The following is a 19,494-nucleotide window of genomic DNA, read 5'->3' as shown; positions in this document are numbered from 1 at the left end:
AACCACAACAAACACATCAACCAGTTTATAAATCTTCTTGATGAAATCAGAGGTCAACAGTTTAGTTCTCTTTCAAGGTTTGTGTTTCTTAACAGCCAAACATCCCAGAGTTTGGTCCAAGTCATCTTTACAACTGAAACACTTTTCTAATAATGTCTGGATTATTTTAGATGTTAAACTTAAGAAGAAGTAATAACAACATTTAAGAAACAGGATTAAGGTGAAGTGGACAACAGACACAATTAAACTAAATTGAAACAATTTAATCATCTAAAAAGAAATAAATCGTTTTTATTGAAGTTTTAAGTATAATGTTAGTTTTTTGTGTAAAATTTATCAAACATATTGTGATCGTATTGTACAAAAATTACAGCTGCAACTTCCAGCTTTTCTGCCACAATTACCACAAAAATGCATGTGAGATCATGGAGGGACAGTACAGCAATACAGACTAGGAGTTTCTCCTTTTTTAATTATTTTATTGCTGGTGTGCCGCAGGATTTTTGTCAAGGATAAAGTGTGCCTTGGCTCAAAGAAGGTTGAAAAACACTGCTTTAGTCAAAGTGTCTCTCTGGGAGTCGGGCTGCTTGGAGCCCACAGAACCATAAACTCCAGTTACTGACAGCATTTAAAATGTCAGTGACTCAGGTGGTACATTGTTTCTGATCAAAAAAAGGATGGTTGGATACACAGCATCTCCAACTATCACCTTTGAGCGCCACACTGACGGTTATGCGCTCCTCAGTGTGACGTTGGAGACAAATATGTTACACTAAATGGTGAATTAATGCCCATTCTCGTCCAAAGCGCTGAAACATCAGATGTCTGTTCACAGAACAACAATATTCCAGAACTACCGTAAGTAAACAAAAAAACAAAAGCATTTGATGTTTTTAGGACCAAGTCTGTAAACTAGTCTGCTGCTTTGTCAAGGATTTTAAGGCTAATCAGGTCTTTCCAGAATTAGATGACATTTGAGCTTCAAAGCTGATGAAAAGTGAGCCTTCACTTTCCTGATTGTCTGCAACATATTCATCAAAAACACATAACAAACTGTCAAAGGCTTGATTAGCTCAGCTGACAGAGCAATGTTGTAAAAAGATGAAATCCAGAAGAGAGCAGGTCGCTTTGCTCGACTCAATCTTTTGGAAAACTGTTTGACGATGTCGTCTAGTGGATAATGTGTTTCTCTTCTGGACTCTCCTTCTACCACGATAAAAAGGTTTTGGTAACAGGGTTGTGTGTATGCTGTGGATAATAAATATAGGAAATATTTTGTTTATTTAAACAAATTGTCTCAGAGTTAAACCAAAGACACAATGAATCCCCAAAAATTTCATTTAAGAAGTATTCCTAACTGTTTTTTTAGATTTTAGTCTGGACATCTTGGGGGGTGCAGGGGAAAATTGGCATTCTAGGGGGTCCTCCAGACTCAGACAACTATCAATAATTCTTGTAGACTTGCTCTCAAGACAAGTACAGTCAGTCAGAAACTGTTTGGGTATTTTGTATGTGGAATTATTGGAAATATGATGGATGGGACGTAGAATGTCCTCCAATTCTGGAATGACTCAACCATTTTTAAAATATCATTTGAGGGAAAAAACAACAAGTACTTTGATTTTTTCCAAAACATTCAGCAGAGGTCAAGGGGCTAAAGGTGCAGGAGTTGTTCTGGCTTTGAACCTTAACTAATAAAGCACATTACATGCTGTTTGTTTGTTTTTATTGATCAGTTACAGTTTGAACTGATTTGAGTCCTATCAACTCTATTTGATTATCTTCAAACTTGAAAAAAAAAACCACATTTCACAAATGTGTTAAATGTGATTGTTCACATTGGCATTGAAAAATACAAACATCTGTTTAAAATAATAACATTGATATTCTCTTGTTTTTTATTTTAAACAATAACAAAAAGCCTTACATTAGTTAAAAAAAACAATAATTTTTACTTCTCTCTACAATAGTTCTATAATAATTCTTATAATTAATGTATTTCTCCTTTTTTGATTAGCAGGTCAAACCTTTGACTCCAAAGGCAGGTCCCCTGAATGAGTTCTGATTAGGTGTGCTTTCCAGAACCAGAACATGCTCAGAACCTGACCCGGTCTTCACAGCTTCACTGCAGATCAACGGAGACAGGTCGGTGCGGTTTAAAACTACTGGATCTTCCCCGAGGGCTTTGTGCGTTTGTGCGTTGACATTTAAGACTGCAGCGCGTCATGACATCAGTAGAACCTGTCCGTTCACATGACAGCGGGGAGATCGGGGGAAAAAAATGCAGAATGTGATGAATGTGTGGCTTCAACGAGATCTACCTATTTTTGGCAGGATCCTCTTGACTAAAGCGGAAGGGATCTCAAGAGTAGTTTATCCTGCCTTATCTTTGTTTGTTCCTGATTCAACTTCCAAAGAAATAAACAACTTCTTAGTTAACTTTGCATGAAGAAATAGATGTCACTTTCTCCAGAAAGAACAACTTTATGCCCCCCCCATGTAAAGGAGGGTATTAACTCAAACAAAATATACATTTAAAATTAACTGGATTAAAAAATGTCTTCAACACTCAAATTCAATTTGGTAGATTATCCCTTTCAATATTTTTAATAAAATTGGTGGCATTCAATTTCTATTAACCCTTGTGCTATCCTAGGCCCTTTAACATTGGGAGTTGGGTCATCTAGACCCACTAGACAGTGCTCTGAACCTTTTTTCTTCAATGATTTGTGATCTTCACTGGTGTCCATGGATTACATGAAAACTTTCCACCTTTATCCAGCTTTGTCATGGTAGGGAGAACACATCAATGGAAGGGGGGGTCATCTTGACCCCATAGGATAGCAATTATAATATCAAAAAGATTCCCGTCAATCTTTCAAATTTTTATCAGCAGGCTCCTCTTGCTTGGAAGTTATGTTATAGTCATAATTTTTCACCACACAAAAGTATAATTTGGAACAATGAGGACATAAAAATACAGGATAAATCTTTATTTAAACAAAACTGGATCGATAAAAAAATAATTTATGTTTCGGATCTTTCTGATGAGAATGGTACCCTTTTGGATTATGGCAGGTTTCCAAATAAAATGTGTTTTCCATTAACAAGCAAAGAATTTAACAGTGTAATGAAAGCTCTCCCCTCAGGATTAATTCAGCTGATGACCTCTGACCTTAAATATCAAGAAGCCTCTAAAATGGACTTTCCTTTAATAATTAATGGTATTGATATTTTCAATAAAAAGTGGAACAACAAATATATTTGTAATACTTTAAGTGAAAAAAGAAACATTACACCGAGAGGAGAAATCTTTTGGAACATTCTTTAAAATAAAAAAGAAATACATAAAAAAAAAATCTACATTTACCCCACAAATATGTTTATATCCAAATTCTCAAATATAGAAAATAATTGTAGTTTTTGTATTGATTTCACTGAAACAGTTTTTCACCTTTTCTACTTTTGTAAATTTTCCCGTGAATATTGGAACCAAGTAGAACGCTTTGTAAACATCAAATTTAATTGTAACATTATAATAAATCCTCACATATTTCAATTCTGATGATAAAAAAGTAGAAAACAGTATTAATTTGTTCATTCTCCAATCTAAATTGTATATATATAGGTGCAGAATAAAAAAAACAACTCCCAATTTTACTGTATTTAAGATCGAGATGCTTCAGTTTTATGAATACATTAAAAAATAAACACACCCAAAACAAGTAACACTGGAACAATTTGTGCTTTTTTTATGTAATCCCCTCCTCTTAGAAAACTTTGTATTGTAAACATTACTATTTATTAATTTTTTTGTATTCTCTTTAAAATATTATAAGATACTTTATTTTCTTATCAGCAAGTTCTATTTTTGATATTTTTCTGCTACGATTATTACTTGAGGTGATTGAATGGGTTTGGAATGATGGCATTGATTACTGCTGATGATGATGATCGGTCTGACTCCTTGATGTTGGATTTTGTACGTTAATGCTATGTTCAATAAAGCTGGGAGAAAAAAACAGCAACAACGGGGAGATCGCCGTTGCTCACCAAAACCGTAGACAACAGAAATGTGTGCATCATTTGTCTGAATTCCCCCCACACCCCCCGCTCTGGATCCCGGGTTCAAAGCAAGATAATCCATGGAAAAGCATCGGATTAACGGCGTTTGACCTCAGCGAATTTGAAGTCTTGATCTCGCGAGATCACTGGTTGCTTAGAAACCAGTGTTAACAAATGTGGAAATCGGCAGTTGCCGTCCTTAAACATTACAGCTCTAATAATGGAGGTACGTGTCTTTTGTCTAAACAGCATTTCAGAATGATTCTAAAAATGTGTCTCTAAACATTTCCATGCATGTTTAGGCTTCATTTGGGTCATAGATTCTCCTTTAGCTCCCACTCCGGTGGGTCAAAGGAGTCAAGTGAAATGTTTGGCAGCCTGTTTGTAAGGATTCATTCACCTGTCAGTGAAGCAATGATACTTCTGATGACAGTGTGAGTTTTCTAGACAAGGAAAAAGGTTTGAGAGATTTTGATGCATGTTCTCCCCGTGGACCTTCCAAAAACATGGTAATTGGTTACTCTAAATGTCCATAGGTGTGAATGTGAGTGTGTATGGGTGTGAGATTATGGCCCTGCGACAGACAGGCGACCTGTCCAGGGTGTCCCCTGCCTTCGCCTGCTGGATAGGCTCCAGCAGCCCTGTGACCCCAAAAGAGACATTTGAGAAAAGGGATGGATGGCTGTTTGAGAATCACATCTTCTCAAATAGTCATGTTTTCTCATGAAGGAAGACAGTGCTTCTTTAGTGTGTGTGTGTGTGTGTGGGGGGGGAGGGGGGGGGGTCTTTGTCGGTCTGATCAGCTAACTCTGAAAGTCACTTCCATTCTTTACCTCTGCTGTTTCCGTAGGGACAAAAGGCAGACGATGCTTCTGAGTCGGTGGAGCAGTTTCAGGCGGTGCTCAGCGAGTTGGTGGGGGGCGAGAGTGCGGATAAGATCCGGGGGGAGTTTGAAAAGCTCACCCACGCTCTCAAAAAGTCACAGGAAAATGAAAAAAGACTGAGGTCAAAGTGCAGGGAACTAAATGCAGAAGTTGTGTCATCTTCAACCAAGGTGGCAGCTGCTCTGAAACTGTCCCAGGAAGACGAGACAACACTAACGTCTTTGAAACGGGTAAAACATAAAACAGCAGGAAGTCCCTCTTTTTATTCTCTGTTTAAATATCTAAAATACTTTCTTAACTCAGGAGCTGGATAAAGCCTGGAAAATGGTGGATGCTGCCCACGACCGAGAAAAGAAGGACAGTGAGGCCATCAGGGTCCTGAAAGAGGAGGTTTCCAAACTCACACAACAAACTGACAATAACAGAGACCAGCACAGGTGAGTCCTCAAAGTCACAGCCGGAAATAGATGAGACTTGCCGTCATCTCCTGCTTCTCTCAGTGAACTCTTTAGAAAGGTTGAGGAGTTGACAAAAGAAAGGGATGAGCTGATGGCAAAGGGGGAGGACCTCAGGAAGAGACTGAATGAGGCTCACGCAGCTCAGCAGGAGCTGGAGACTCAGAGAGAGAAGGCCTCCCAGACGCTCGCTCAGGTACAAAACTACATACATACATGAGTAGAGTGTCTTGTAACAAAACTCCTTCTCTCCATTTCTAACTCCAGCTTCAGCAGGAGCTGCAGGTCCAGCAGAACGACATTTCCCGTGAAGTGAGACTAAAGGAAAAGCTGGACAAAGAGGTTCAGCAGCTGCACACTGACATGGAGGCCAAGTTAGGAGAAATCAAATCCCTGAGTCTTCAGGTCCAGAAGGCCAAAGAGGAGCAGCAGAGACTGGAACTGCTGCTCAAAGAGCAAAGGGTAAATGTGATGTGGACATCTTTACTTCAAAGATTCCAATGAGGTTCTTTCTTCATTTTGTGTGGACACAACACTGGTTCTTCATTTGTAGGCTGTCTTTTTTTATTATCATTTTTGACTTCTGAAAGATGGTGAAATAAACATCTATACAGGAAATTGATCTGACTGAAAAGAATTGGCTTCATCAATAAAGAGAAAATTCTTAAACTTGGAAGAACAGTATTTTAAGGGGCATTCAACAGTTCTGGAGAGTTTGGCTCTTTGGAGGCAAAATGCTAAAGAAGATCAGTCAAGAAATGAGAGCATGAACCATCAGATTATCATCTCAGACTTAATCCAATCCTGCTAACACAGATGTTGAACGATAGAAGCACCAAGGAGCTGGAGCAGATGCAGGCCAGGAAAAGCAAGCTGCAGCAGGAGTTTGAGCAGCTGGCATCAACCAAAGAGCGCCTCCTTGTGGACAACCAGCAGATCACAAATGAGCTGAAGGTACATGATGCTGTCCATGTGTGCATGCGCTGGAAATGACAAACACCAACAATACCAATGTGTGCGTTGATGACAATGACAGAAGATACTGTCAAACAGACGTCAGTCAGAAACATTGTTCTCTTTTTCTCTGATATTTGGCGGTCAGATGAGAGAAGAGGAGGTGAGTCAGATGCGTCAGGAAATTTCCAAACAAACCAAGACCAGAGAAACTGTGCAGAAGAAGTTCTGGCAGATGGAGGAGCAGAAGGCAGATGTGGAAGTTCAGATGGAGGTACTGAAAGCTCAGACTGCTGCTCTGGAGAAAGGTAAGGGTCTTAGCTTTAAAGGTATGTTTGGTGGGGGGGTGGGGGGTGCAGGCTTGCCTTTTGGAGCTATCATTTCTGTGTCGCGGTTTTTGTAACAATTCAAGTAATGTCTTCATGAAAGGAATCAGTCAGTTCTTTCAGTCAGATAAAAATGAAGAAAATAAAAATCTGAAATGGGCTGTTTAAGGACTTGTCAGAAATGAAGATGTTGTGATGCAATGAATGCAAACATCCTGAAGCAGGACTGGCTGGAACTGCAGTGGCTCTTTGGTGGGCATGTGAGCACAGAAGCATGGTGAGCCTGCAGGAGTTGCAGGGTTAAACTCGCTCTGAAAGCACGTCTCCTGTTGCTTTGTGTAAGCCGCTGTGTGCCATGAGAGCAAGCAGTCGGTGACGAGTTCATCTTTCACAGACACACCGCTGGAAACTTTTCCACCTGATTCATTACTACAGAAGAAATGAAAAAGTCAGCATGAAGTATTTAAGCATTCTTTCTTTTACTGCAGATCTCGAAGCAGCCAAAAAACAAGTGGAAACAGAAAAAAAAGCAAAAGATGAGCTGATTCGAGAGAGAGATATCTTGAGTAAGGTGGGCCAATGGTTTAGTTTATGGTAAATTGTTGTGTTTTTTTTGTACCTTTCATAAAGACTATCACAAAACATTAAGATATGCAATCCAACAGTCTGTAGGTCCACACATCTTCATGACTGGAAATGAGCAATAAGAAGGAAAAAGCTCTTCTTTTGTTTCAGCCCCTGTATCAAAGTCTCAGTCTTAGATGATCTTTACCAGCTGCCACCACACACAACACTAACAACACATGACATCGCAGAAAGTGTCTCTTTGCAAAAATGTTACATTTTATATGAACAACTTTTTGTTTAGAATTCCAAACAAAAGATAAACATGTCTGCCTTAAAGCTGTGTGAGCAACTAAAAACTTAAAATCACATTTCCTCCTGTGATTTTCACCTGTGGAAGTAAAAACAAACTTATGAACTCTCTGGCACCCCTTTAGTTTTAACTTAGGCATGCTTAATAAAGTTTGCTGTTTAACTAAATCTTCAAATTTCCAACAGTCCTGACCTAATAAATAATACATTTTTATTTCCCCTATATTCAACTTTATGTTTTATTCAAATAACTTTCTGCACTAAATTGGTTTTACATGTATTACCCCACACTTCAATTGTCAGAAGTCAGGACTCTGTCTCCCTCTCTGGTCACCGGTGGGAACCGTCTCCAGAGTTTTGTTTGCTCTTCATCTCCCAGCAACCCCAGCCCCCAGTTTCTGGATGACACACACCTGACTTTCCTTTGCAAATCAATCACAGCACTCTTAAGCATTGCACTGAGCCTCACTCGGTGCGAAGTACTGTTTGTGCCACTCTGCCTGCATTACCGAGCGTTATCTGTTAACACCCCCACCCCTTGCACACACATAGACACATGCATGGATACGGACTGACACAAACATTTACACAGCCATGCAAGGTGGTGACAGCGAGCATTGAGGGCTTTGACGAGTGTGACGAGTGGGTGCAGGGCCACCTCACAATCACACTTATCATTTTCTACATTACTAGAACGTTATGAAAGCTGTGCAGTCAAGTGAGAAACAGCAGAACGCCATGAAGCTCCTGGAGCTGGATAAGAGGAGCCTGGAGCAGGAGATCAGCGGATACCAGCAGGAGGCCCAGAAGCAGCGCAAGATCATCCAGCAGCTGGAAAAAGAAAGGGACCGCCACATTGATGAGAGCAGCAGCCTGATGCAAAAGGCAGGTGGTTGGGGGTAGGGGTCCTTTTGGATCATTTTGGTCTGACGTGGGTGACAACCCTGCCTACACAGGTGCAGCAAAGAATGAATGATGTGAAAGTCAAAGATGTGGAGATATGTGACTGGAAGAAGAAAGTGGCAGAGGCAGAGTGCAAACTGAAGCAGCAAGAGAGCCTGCTGGAGTCCGTCATGTCTGAGAGGAACCTGTACAGCAAAAGCATTGCAGAGGCTCAGGTGGGGCCTTCATGTCATTCACAAAAAATGATATTGTTAGGGTGATTGTCTAATACTGAGTTTTCTGGGGGGGGGGGATTCTCATTTTTCTGCCTTCTCTGATCCCACTGATCCCTCTTTCTTATCCTGGCGTGTCTCACTGTAGGACGAGATCACAGAGTTGAAGAGAAGGATTAGGACACTGAGCAACCAGGTTTCTCGGCTCAAAGAGGAGATCAGCATCAAACACCAGGACTGTGCCAGCAGTCAGGCTGAACACAAGCGCCTAGACAAGGAGAATGAGAACTTAAGGGTAGGCTGACTGTCATGGTAGACGGTACAGTATTCACAAAAGCAAGGTCTGTTGATTTCTTTAAACTGAAGAAATCATTAAAAAATTACGCTTCTTCCTCTCGCTTTGTGTGAGGTGGGGGATGTGGGGCCTGGGGGGTCGGCTCTTGCAACGGGGTCCTTGGGCTGAGATAACATGGGGCACTGGGATGGGCTGTTTTTTCACCAATCGGGGGTCAGTCTAGTAGCTGTCCCTGACTCAGATGACCATTTATTAGGGCGATGGAGGGGTGGGGGGTCAGCCTGCGATGCAAATCGGGGGGAGCAGCTACTTGGCAGTGGTGCCCCAACCATGGTTGCCACATACACGCGCCTCTCCCCTCTTGGTTTTAATTCCACCATAGACATGTAGGACCCTTGGCAGGGGGGTTAGTTGGACATCACTACCAGCAATCAGGGGGTGTCCTCTCAGTGCCCTACCCACCAGTTTTATCGGCACCCTTTCGTGCATACACCTTTTGCCTCACAACAATATATCACACTTTTCTTAAACAGGGTGGGGTGCAGTGGGGTCATGCTCAGAACTCCTGGGTGTGCATCTGGGTGCGGCAGGGAGGCTATTCTTCTGGTTGGGCTGGAGCTGTGGCGGTCCTGCTCGCCCTGGTCTGAGTAGCTGAGGTGATTGCCCGGGAGCCGGTTTCCTCTATCTAAAGTTAAAGTCCCATTATTTGTCACACATTATCTGCTCCCCCATCACCTGGGGGAGCGGTGAGCTGCAGACACAGCAGCGCTCAAGAACCATTTGGTGGCTTAACCCCCCCCAATCCATCCCTTAATGCTGAGTGTCAAGCAGGGAGCCATTGGGTCCCATTTTTAGAGTCTTTGGTATGAGCCGGCCTGGATTTGAACTCACGATCTTCTAGTCACAAGGCGGACACTCTACCACAGGGCCACTACCTGCTATATTGTGCTGGTGTCGGGGGGGTCTGGCTAGCGCTGCTCCTGCGGGGGTCTTGGTGTGGGGATGACCGGGCACTCTCCCTCTTTTCTTACATTCCATCATCTCCCCCAGCAGAACAGAAACACTCACTCCAGTACAGGGCTGTATTCCAAAAAGCAGGTTATGCTAATTACCACGGTAAGTTTGAGGCTAAGGAAGTTGATAACCTCAGCTTTCAGTTCCAGAAATGGAGGTATGTTTCAGGGTATGTCAAGTTGCCATAGCAACTCATGCTCTGAACATAACCTGGTCTGGAGCAGGTTTAGTTGAAGGTTAGTTTGTTTACAGAGAGGTGAAGCAGCATGGCGTGTCCATTTGAAGATGATTTAGTGGATGAAGAAGCTCAGATAATACTTTTTCCACCATGAGAGGGTGATAAGACCACATATGGATGTTGGAAAGATAAACTATTTTACTTTGATCTAACTTAATTATTTGCTTCAGTTAAGATAAATCAATTCTTTTTTGTTAAGTCAGTTTAAAAATAACACATAGTTATCAGACATTTATTTTACTTTCATTTAAATTAATTTAATTAAGTAGGTGTAACTTTGGTGCTGCTGTTTGATTGGCACCGCAAGGAATTGTGGGATACCATTCCCTTTGCCTGTCTGGACGGATTTGGGTTTAAGTGTGGTTTTTTGGCCAAATGTGTTCAGTTGTTTAGCTGTTTTACTGTGTTTTGCAGAGTTATTTTGTCCTGTTATATTTAATTCTTTCTGCACCATGAGTGAGAGGGAATGAGAGGATGATGTGGTTATATAGCACCACTACTGTGTAGTGGTGTAATGATTGATTCAGAGATATGATATGTGGATACACAATTCAAATTCATTTCATTACATTCATTTTATTGTTATACAAATGAGAATATCTGCAGCCTCTAACTTAGACATATGAGAGTTCAAGAATTACAATAAATTCAGATGGAAAAACTTTAATTAAATTGGAGTAATATCACATTTAGTTAGAAAAATATGTAAATTTGAGTTGTAAATAAATACTGAGTTAGACGTAAGAAATTAGGTTGAATAAATTTAACCCAATTACCTGTTACCAATTGAATTAATTTAAGTTGGATAAGTTATCTATATATGCGTCACAATGAAAATAAGATCAGAAACTCATTCGTTTACTTTGTCCGTTCTTTTTCTCCAAGCAGAAACTCGTATTACTTTTTTGATGGACGTATAATCTTCATACGGAGTCATTGAAATCTACGACTCCGTCTCACTAAAGTGTAGCGCTCTCTTTTTTTCTCCACGTGTTTTCACGGTGACTCCAGAAATCAGCGATCCATTGAGAATGTCTTTATGTACCTACTGTGCACGTGCATTAACCCAGGGTTACCAAGTCCAGCGTAATTACTCTAACTCATATTCGGTCTTTTGGAACCGACATACCCAGAGTAAGCAAGTTCAGGTCGATTTCAGCCAGAGTTCAGGCTTAAAGTCAGGGGAGTTTAAACATGCTTCCTGGAATACCCTCCAGGTGTCAGCCCACCTAAACAGTGTGACAGAGTGAAATGCAACATACACTGACCAAAAATATAGACGCAAATCTTTTCCTATTGCTCCCATTTTTTATGGTATGAACTCAAAGATGTGAAACATTTTCCACATACACAAAATAACCAGTTATCTGAAATATTGTTCACAAATCTGTCTAAATCTGTGATAGTGAGCACTTCTCCTTTGCCCAAGACAATCCATCCCACCTCACAGGTGTGCCATATTAAGATGCTGATTAGACAGCATGATTATTGCACAGGTGTGCCTTAGACTGGCCACAAGAAAAGGCCACTCTGATCTCTTCAGTTGTATCACACAGCACAATGTCACAGATGTCGCAAGTTTTGAGGGAGCGTGCAATTGGCATGCTGATAGCAGGAATGTCCGCCAGAGCTGTTACTAGGGAATTGAATGTCCATTTCTCCACCATAAGCCGTCTCCAAAGGCGTTTCCGAGAATTTGGCAGCACATCCAACCGCCTCACACCGCAGACCACGTGTAACCACACCAGCCCAAGACCTCCACATCCAGCAAGTCCACCTCCAAGATCGTCTGAGACCAGCCACTCGGACAGCTGCTGAAACAATCGGTTTGCATAACCACAGAATTTCTGCACAAACTGTCAGAAACCATCTCAGGGAAGCTCATCTGCATGCTCGTCGTCCTCATCGAGGTCTCAACTTCACTCCAGTTCGTCGTCGTAACCGACTTGAGTGGGCAAATGCTCACATGCGATGGCGTCTGACACGTTGGAGAGGTGTTCTCTTTACGGATGAATCCCGGTTTACACTGTTCAGGGCAGATGGCAGACAGCGTGTGTGGCGTTGTGTGGGTGAGCGGTTTTCTGATGTCAATGTTGTGGATCGAGTAGCCCATGGTGGTGGTGGGGTTATGGTATGGGCGAAGAACACAGGTGCATTTCATTGATGGCATTTGGATTGCACAGAGATACCGTGACGAGATCCTGGAGCCCATTGTTGTGCCGTACATCCAACAACATCACCTCATTTTGCAGCATGATAATGCACAGCCCCATGTTGCAAGGATCTGTACACAATTCTTGGAAGCTGAAAACATCCCAGTTCTTGCATGGCCAGCATACTCACCGGCCATGTCACCCATTGAGCATGTTTGGGATGCTCTGGATCGGCGTATACGACAGCGTGTTCCAGTTCCTGCCAATATCCAGCAACTTCGCACAGCCATTGAAGAAGAGTGGACCAACATTCCACAGGCCACAATAGACAACCTGATCAACTCTGTGCGAAGGAGATGTGTCGCACTTCATGAGGCAAATGGTGGTCACACCAGGTACTGACTGGTTATCTGAGTCCCCTGACCCCCTCAATAAAACAAAACTGAAGATTTCAGAGTGGCCTTTTCTTGTGGCCAGTCTAAGGCACACCTGTGCAATAATCATGCTGTCTAATCAGCATCTTGATATGGCACACCTGTGAGGTGGGATGGATTGTCTTGGCAAAGGAGAAGTGCTCACTATCACAGATTTAGACAGATTTGTGAACAATATTTCAGATAACTGGTTATTTTGTGTATGTGGAAAATGTTTCACATCTTTGAGTTCATACCATAAAAAATGGGAGCAATAACAAAAGATTTGCATTTATATTTTTGGTCAGTTTGTATCATTTTAGTGTGTGTGGACAGGCCCCGCCCCTTAACATGCACCTGACAGAAATGATTATTAACTTCCCGCAACTTGTTGCTTGTTGATCCTACCTACCCCCCCCCCCCCATCATCGGTGTGCAATGTTTTTTCATTTGATTTCTTGTACTGCAGCAACGGTCGGCTGTCAGTTAGCCTACTTTAGCTCCGAGTTAGCTTAATTGTTTTTGTTTGGCTCCCTGCTTTCTTCTTCTTTCTCTTTCGGCTTTTCCCATCAGGGGTCGCCATAGCGAATCATCCTTTTCCACCTCACTCTATCATGGACATCTTCTACCCTAACATTAGCCAACTTCATGTCCTCTGTTAAGACATCCATGTATTTCCTCTTTGGCCGTCCTCTTGCCCTCCTGCCAGGCAGCTCCATCTCCAACATCCTTCTACCAATATATCCACTATCCCTCCTCTGAACATGTCCAAACCATCTCAGTCTGGCTTCTCTGACTTTGTCGCTAACACAGGCAACATGAGCCGTCCCTCTGATGTACTCGTTCCTTATCCTGTCTAACCTGGTCACTCCTAAGGAGAACCTCAACATCTTCATCTCTGCTACCTCCATCTCAGCCTCTTGTCTCTGTCTCACTGCTACCGTCTCTAACCCATAGAGTAGAGCTGGTCTCACCACTGTCTTGTACACCTTTCCTTTGAGTCTTGCTGGCACTCTTCTGTCACACAACACTCCTGACACTTTCCTCCACCCGCTCCAACCTGCCTGCACTCGCCTCTTCACCTCTTTTCCACACTCCCCATCACACTGAACTGTTGACCCCAAGTACTTAAACTCCTGCACCTTCTCCACCTCAGCCCTACGGTCAGCCCCCTGTGACCTAACGCTTCTACCTTGATCCCTCTCATTCAGACACATGTTATCCTCTTAATATCAAACAATATTGACAGACATGCACCTTTATATGGCCAGCAGAAGCTGCAGCAGCCTTTGAAGTTCTTCGACCTTTGACCTCAGAAAGAGGCTGCCATCTTGAATTAAAAAGAAAAACACTTTTAGAATCAACTACAAGCAAAAACTTATCCTAGGGCCTGTCATTGATCATTTCCTAACTTCTTTGGCATCATTAGGAAGTAAATGTGAGGAAAAACGTTGCAATTAGAACTTTGAATGGCGTGTTGTTAGCAAGCTCACTAAAGTGCCGTTCTCCTGTTACTGAAACATTTTTCAACTGGATACTGTGAAATTTTATTGCCTGGATCCCTGGCTAAAGCAGAACAAAATACATTAACATTGTAGCCTTGAGCATCTGATAAAGAGAAATACTAGAACGCACTTGGCAGAATGTCTGTTTAAGGCGTTGAAACAAGTTGGTCGTACTCTCACCTTTGGCAGCTACAACCTTTAAACAGATTTTGCTGTGTTTGCTTTAATGCTCCAAGTTTGAAGTCACAACCCGTTGGCAACATTTGATTTTTTACTCACCAGACAAGTTGGCTAATGAAAAAAAATCTATCGACCAGGCACATTTTTTACCGGACAAATGATTCCATTACTTTACAAGTGTTGTTTTAAAAAATGATATTATGTTGTCTGCAAAGAGAGAGGAAGTCACAACATATAACATCAGATAAGAAAGATAATAGAAACAAGTGTTTTGAGTGACTCTGTTTCTAATCTGTCTTTGCTCTCTGCTTCTGGCCTTTTCATGTGGTGTATGACGTTTCTTTTTTAGTATTTTCTATCACAAATTAGTTATTTCTTCTCTTTAGCACAGCTAAAAGCCCCCCTGTAACTGTTATGTCAGTCTGAACCAACTGAACTCTCAAAAGAAGCTGCTCTTCACTTTGCTGCAGTTTTCATATTTTCTCATAATGAGAGACAGACAGGATTTACTCCCAACAGCAAAAGCACAAGAAAACACAGAGCTTGGAAAACAAAATCTTGATGTTCCCAAAAAGAAATTGTCTAGAAAAACCAATTTGCATTATTGATAACATCGATTTAACACCCAGCCCTCTACTGAACCTCTGTGTTCTTTGTCAGGAGGAGCTGCAGTCCATGAAGCTCCAGCTGGAGGAAACAAAGAAGCATTTTGACAGTCAAAGAGCTGAACAACAAAACCTGCACAAGATAATATCAGACAACGACAGCGAGTACACCCGACTGAAGGGACAGCTGCAGCAGGTAAAGAAGAAGAATGCAAGCGGTCTGAGCTAAAGACAGCAAATGTCAGACACTGATGATGTTCTGTAAAGGTGACAGGGGAGCGGGACAGCCTGGGCAAACAGCTTCTGCACAGAAATGATGAACGCTCACTGCTGTATGAGAAGATCAGGATCCAGCAATCAATCCTGGCAAAGGGGGATTTTCACTACAAGCAGAGGCTGGAGGACATCCGCCTGCTCAAGCTGGAGATCAAGAGGCTGCAGTGCAAGAAGAGCCGCATGGACAGGACCATGCCCAACACAGAGGAGCTGAGGTGAGGCGGGATGATCAGGATGGGGGGTAAGAAGGGCTTTACAGCTTTGTGGGAGAAAAAAAAGAAGGTTGGGGACTAATGCAGTTTTCAAAAAAAATAAAAAATCCCTGAATGTTTAGATATTAAAGACTCATAAATGAATGTTTCTTACCACTAAGTTATGTGATAAAAAGCTCTGTTTAGCAATATCATTTTCTAGGTAAATTTAAGTGAACATCTTTTGGATTTCTTTATGACAATGACAGAACCTTTGGGGGGGTCTTCATGTGAAATGGTGTTCTGCAGACAGGAGCTGATCCACCTGCAGAAGGAGCTGATCAGAGAACGAGTGAGGAACAGTGCTCTTGAGGAGCAGCTGAAGCCAATAAACATTCACAGATGGAGGCAGCTGGAGGTCAGGGCTTTGTCATTCAAATCTTTCATGTCTTTTTTCTTGAAATGTTAATACTTAGAGATGTGATCTTGTCTTCCAGGGAGGGGATCCTGGTAAATACCTGCTCATCCAGAAGATTCAATGCTTGCAGAAGAGATTGATCACCAAAACCCAGGAGCTGGAGGAGCAGGAGCTTCTGCTGCAGGTTCACCCCTCCACCCTCACTCGGCACTCTTGGACTTGATGACAAACTCTTTTGGAAAACTGAAAAGAATTTCAGTCACTAAGACATATTTCCTTAAACTGAAATTATTTTGCTATTGAAAAACCTGAATTTTATTTTCTTGCAAGACAAAAAAACAAATTGTCTTGAAACAAGGGTCTTTTAGTTTCTTAAGAGGGTTTTTTGCAGTGAAGCATACATCTGCAGCATTGACATTCATCACAAACTTCTCTGATGCAAAAATATTGAAGTAGTTCATTCATTCATTCATTTTCTATGCCGTTTTATCCCTTTCGGGGTCATGGGGCTGCCAGAGCCTATCCTGGCCACTTGTAGCCGAAGGCAGGGGGACACCCTGAACAAGTCGCCAGTTTGTTGTAGGGTAGAATGTCCTCACTCACACACCCATTCACTCCCACACTCACACCTAGGGTCAATTTAGAGTTGCCAATTAACCTATGAAGCATGTTTTTGGATGGTGGGAGGAAGCCGGAGACCCCACGCATGCACGGGGAGAACATGCAAACTCCACACAGAAAGGTCCCCCATTGATGTTGTGTTTTTCATGTCCCCCAGCCGGGACTTGAACCGGGGGCCTTCTTGCTGTGAGGCAAGAGCGCTAACCACTGCGCCACTGTGCAGCCCTAGTAGTGAAGTAGTGTGATTTATTAATACCTTGAAAAATATGGGGGTCAAATTTGGATCAGCTTAAAGTGAATGAAAAAAACACAGATGGTAAATCAGAAAAAAAGGAAGATTTGAAAACAAGACATTTTGAATTTAAAACAAAAATTTAAAAACAGTTTTGAAGTCAAAAGTACACATTGTAAACTTGAAGGAACTATTAAAAATGTGAAAAGAAAGAAATGTGAATTTGAAAAAATTATATTGTAAACTTGAGAGAAATATTGAACTTTCTGTGAAAAAAAAAATTTAAAACGTGAATAAAAAAATGTAAAAGCCCAAAAGTGTTACAGAAAAAAAAAGTTTTTTTATTCTTTCTCTTCTTCTTTCCTTTCAGTTTTCACTGCAGAGCTGATCCTATTTTTATTTGGGGGTGGGGCTTTGAGCTAACTGGCTACCGGGACATGATTCCCTATCTGAGGTAAACAGTGTCTGTTCATGTGCCCCCCCACTCCGATGTACCAAACTTTGGGAGAGCATTTTCACTACCGAACAGTTTTCACGCATTATATTGCTGTTCTACTTTCCCGGTTGATATTTTGTTTCAGCGTGACTTAGCTGTTGAGCTTATCAATCAATCACTTCTGTGTGGTGTCTTACAACCACCCCTGGCTGCAGTGTGCAGACCGAGGCGTGGCTCAATGTGGGCGGAGTTAAACACGTTTAACCCCACCCACTGTATGTGATTCTTCCTCGTCACCGCATTTGCCATATTTTTCTTCATGTCATTAGATTAAGGCTCACCACATACATTTTTTTTTATTAATAGGAAGACTTTTAAAAACCGTGAAAACTGAACTGAAAGCAAAGGGGAGAAATGAAAAAAAGTTGAAAATACAAATAAACTTTTTTTTTTGGTGACAGTCTTATGTTTACATTTTTTTTATTTCAATTTAAATTGTTTTTCGAAATAATTCATTTTGATTTCAAGTTTACACTTTCCCCCCTAATTAACTTTTTTTTTTTTACTTTTCAATAATTCCTTCAAGTTTACAGTGTGCATTCTGAAACATTTATTCTGAATTTCTGAAGCATGTTTTGTGCACATTTGTGAGAAACACCTATGTGCATTTGTTAAACATTTAGTGTGCATGTGTGAAACACAGCGTGTGTGCGTGTGTGAAACCTTTAGTGTGCATTTACAAATTGATATTGCAGGTTTGCATAAAATTGCTATTGTGAATCTGACTGTGGGCATTTCTGAATTATGAGACTGGTCTGGCCTCTCAAAACTGTTTTTTAGACTTTGTCTAAAAACGGCAAAGTCATGATGAAAGGACTACTGGGGAAGCTTTGAAAATAAATCAAAAGACGACTGGAGCGATTTTAAGGAGTCCCTGCAGATTGTGTCAGACTGTATACTTAAAAAACAAATCTTTTAATATGATTTTTTTTTAAGTCATCAAAGGATCACACAAGCAAAAATGTTAATGGAATTCAGTTCTTTTTACGATAACTTTTTAATTCTTTGTAGGAAAAGGAAAAGCTCTATGTGGAGCTGAAAACCATGCTGGCCAGGCGACCCGGTCCAGAAGCAGCTGAGCAGCTGTGGCAGTACGAGTTCACCCTCAGAGACAGAAGCAAAAAGCTGAAGGTCTTCATATAAAACCAAAAAGATTTCCTTTCTCTTTATTTTGAAGTCTTGAGTTGTGCTTAAAGCCTTGGCTTTGGGGTGAGGCGTAAAGAGGAGGGGCTGCATCTGGTGTGTCTTACAGTTCTCTTGAAGCTCATGCATCCACCTCATGAAAATGGAACGTACCATTGTGGTGCGTGGAGTAAATGTATTGTTAAATATTTGTAAGGACAATGTGAGTTACACACACTAAGGACGTGGGGGGGTGCTGTTGCACGGTGCCCTTTACACAGCACTTGAGTCATTTGTGAGGTGTGCACAGTCTGCGTACTGCCTCCTTACTGACCGCGTGAAGTGTTACACACGGGGTGTGCAGGTGATATGTGAGTGCTCGTAAGAAACCCGTAGAATGCCTTCACACATTGTACGACCTTCAGGGGGGTTTACCCATATGGGTGCACGTGACAAAGGCTTTAATTACAGCTTCTGTGCATCACTCAGTCCCACACAACTCTGTGATTCTGTTCCTTCACAGGTTCTGACAGCAGAATTGAGGATGCTTGACTCTGAGATGAATGAATACAAGAGTGAGAACCACAGACTCTCCAGTGAGCTGGCAAACATCAAGAAGAAGTATCTCTGTCAGAAAAAACTCTGTAGGTGAGCGTAAGCCACACTCTGTTGACCTTTCTGATGTACACAATTCATAACTAGCAAAACAACAGCCCCACTGCAATCTACGTCATCAAGCAATCTGAACTAAGGAGACAAAACGGGTACATTTATTTAAAATGTTAAAAGTAAAATGGAATAAATGATACAACAGTATATTGTGTCATGTATTAAAAAAATCAACATGGGATCACAGATTAGAAAAACCCCTTTTTACATGACACAAATGTTCCACAAAGTTCAGAAAAAATGAAAAAAATGTAAAGACTATTTTAAACTTGCAGTGATTTTGGTTTCCTTTAAAGAAACCTTATATTATTTATGTTGAAACAGTTGCTCAGCTGTTCCCAGAAACCTAGAGTACAGTGTCATAAGTTTGCAGCTGAAATGAAGGGATTTG

At 41.4% G+C, this 19,494-nt stretch overlaps 1 protein-coding gene across 2 annotated transcripts in view; it reads left to right on the top strand.

The window, feature by feature from the left end:
• Positions 1–1,948: 1,948 nt before the first annotated feature.
• cfap58 (cilia and flagella associated protein 58) overlaps positions 1,949–19,494 on the top strand; it is a 17,835-nt gene continuing 289 nt past the window's right edge. The window contains exons 1-17 of one of the 2 annotated variants that reach the window (XM_023962745.1): positions 1,949–2,145; positions 4,916–5,179; positions 5,253–5,386; positions 5,450–5,600; positions 5,672–5,866; positions 6,221–6,358; positions 6,507–6,666; positions 7,173–7,255; positions 8,254–8,445; positions 8,517–8,678; positions 8,824–8,970; positions 15,134–15,274; positions 15,346–15,569; positions 15,855–15,963; positions 16,043–16,147; positions 18,324–18,443; positions 18,958–19,082. In XM_023962745.1, the coding sequence (XP_023818513.1) occupies positions 5,274–5,386; positions 5,450–5,600; positions 5,672–5,866; positions 6,221–6,358; positions 6,507–6,666; positions 7,173–7,255; positions 8,254–8,445; positions 8,517–8,678; positions 8,824–8,970; positions 15,134–15,274; positions 15,346–15,569; positions 15,855–15,963; positions 16,043–16,147; positions 18,324–18,443; positions 18,958–19,082 (2,165 nt within the window). In that variant the 5' untranslated portion in view covers positions 1,949–2,145; positions 4,916–5,179; positions 5,253–5,273. Of the gene's footprint in view, positions 2,146–4,084; positions 4,292–4,915; positions 5,180–5,252; positions 5,387–5,449; positions 5,601–5,671; positions 5,867–6,220; positions 6,359–6,506; positions 6,667–7,172; positions 7,256–8,253; positions 8,446–8,516; positions 8,679–8,823; positions 8,971–15,133; positions 15,275–15,345; positions 15,570–15,854; positions 15,964–16,042; positions 16,148–18,323; positions 18,444–18,957; positions 19,083–19,494 lie in introns of those variants that run through there. The other variant, XM_004084230.4, reaches the window with a different exon arrangement.

Source organism: Oryzias latipes, chromosome 14 (assembly GCF_002234675.1).
Source record: "Oryzias latipes chromosome 14, ASM223467v1".
Lineage (NCBI taxonomy): Eukaryota > Metazoa > Chordata > Actinopteri > Beloniformes > Adrianichthyidae > Oryzias > Oryzias latipes.
This window is presented reverse-complemented; position numbering and strand designations above follow the sequence as displayed.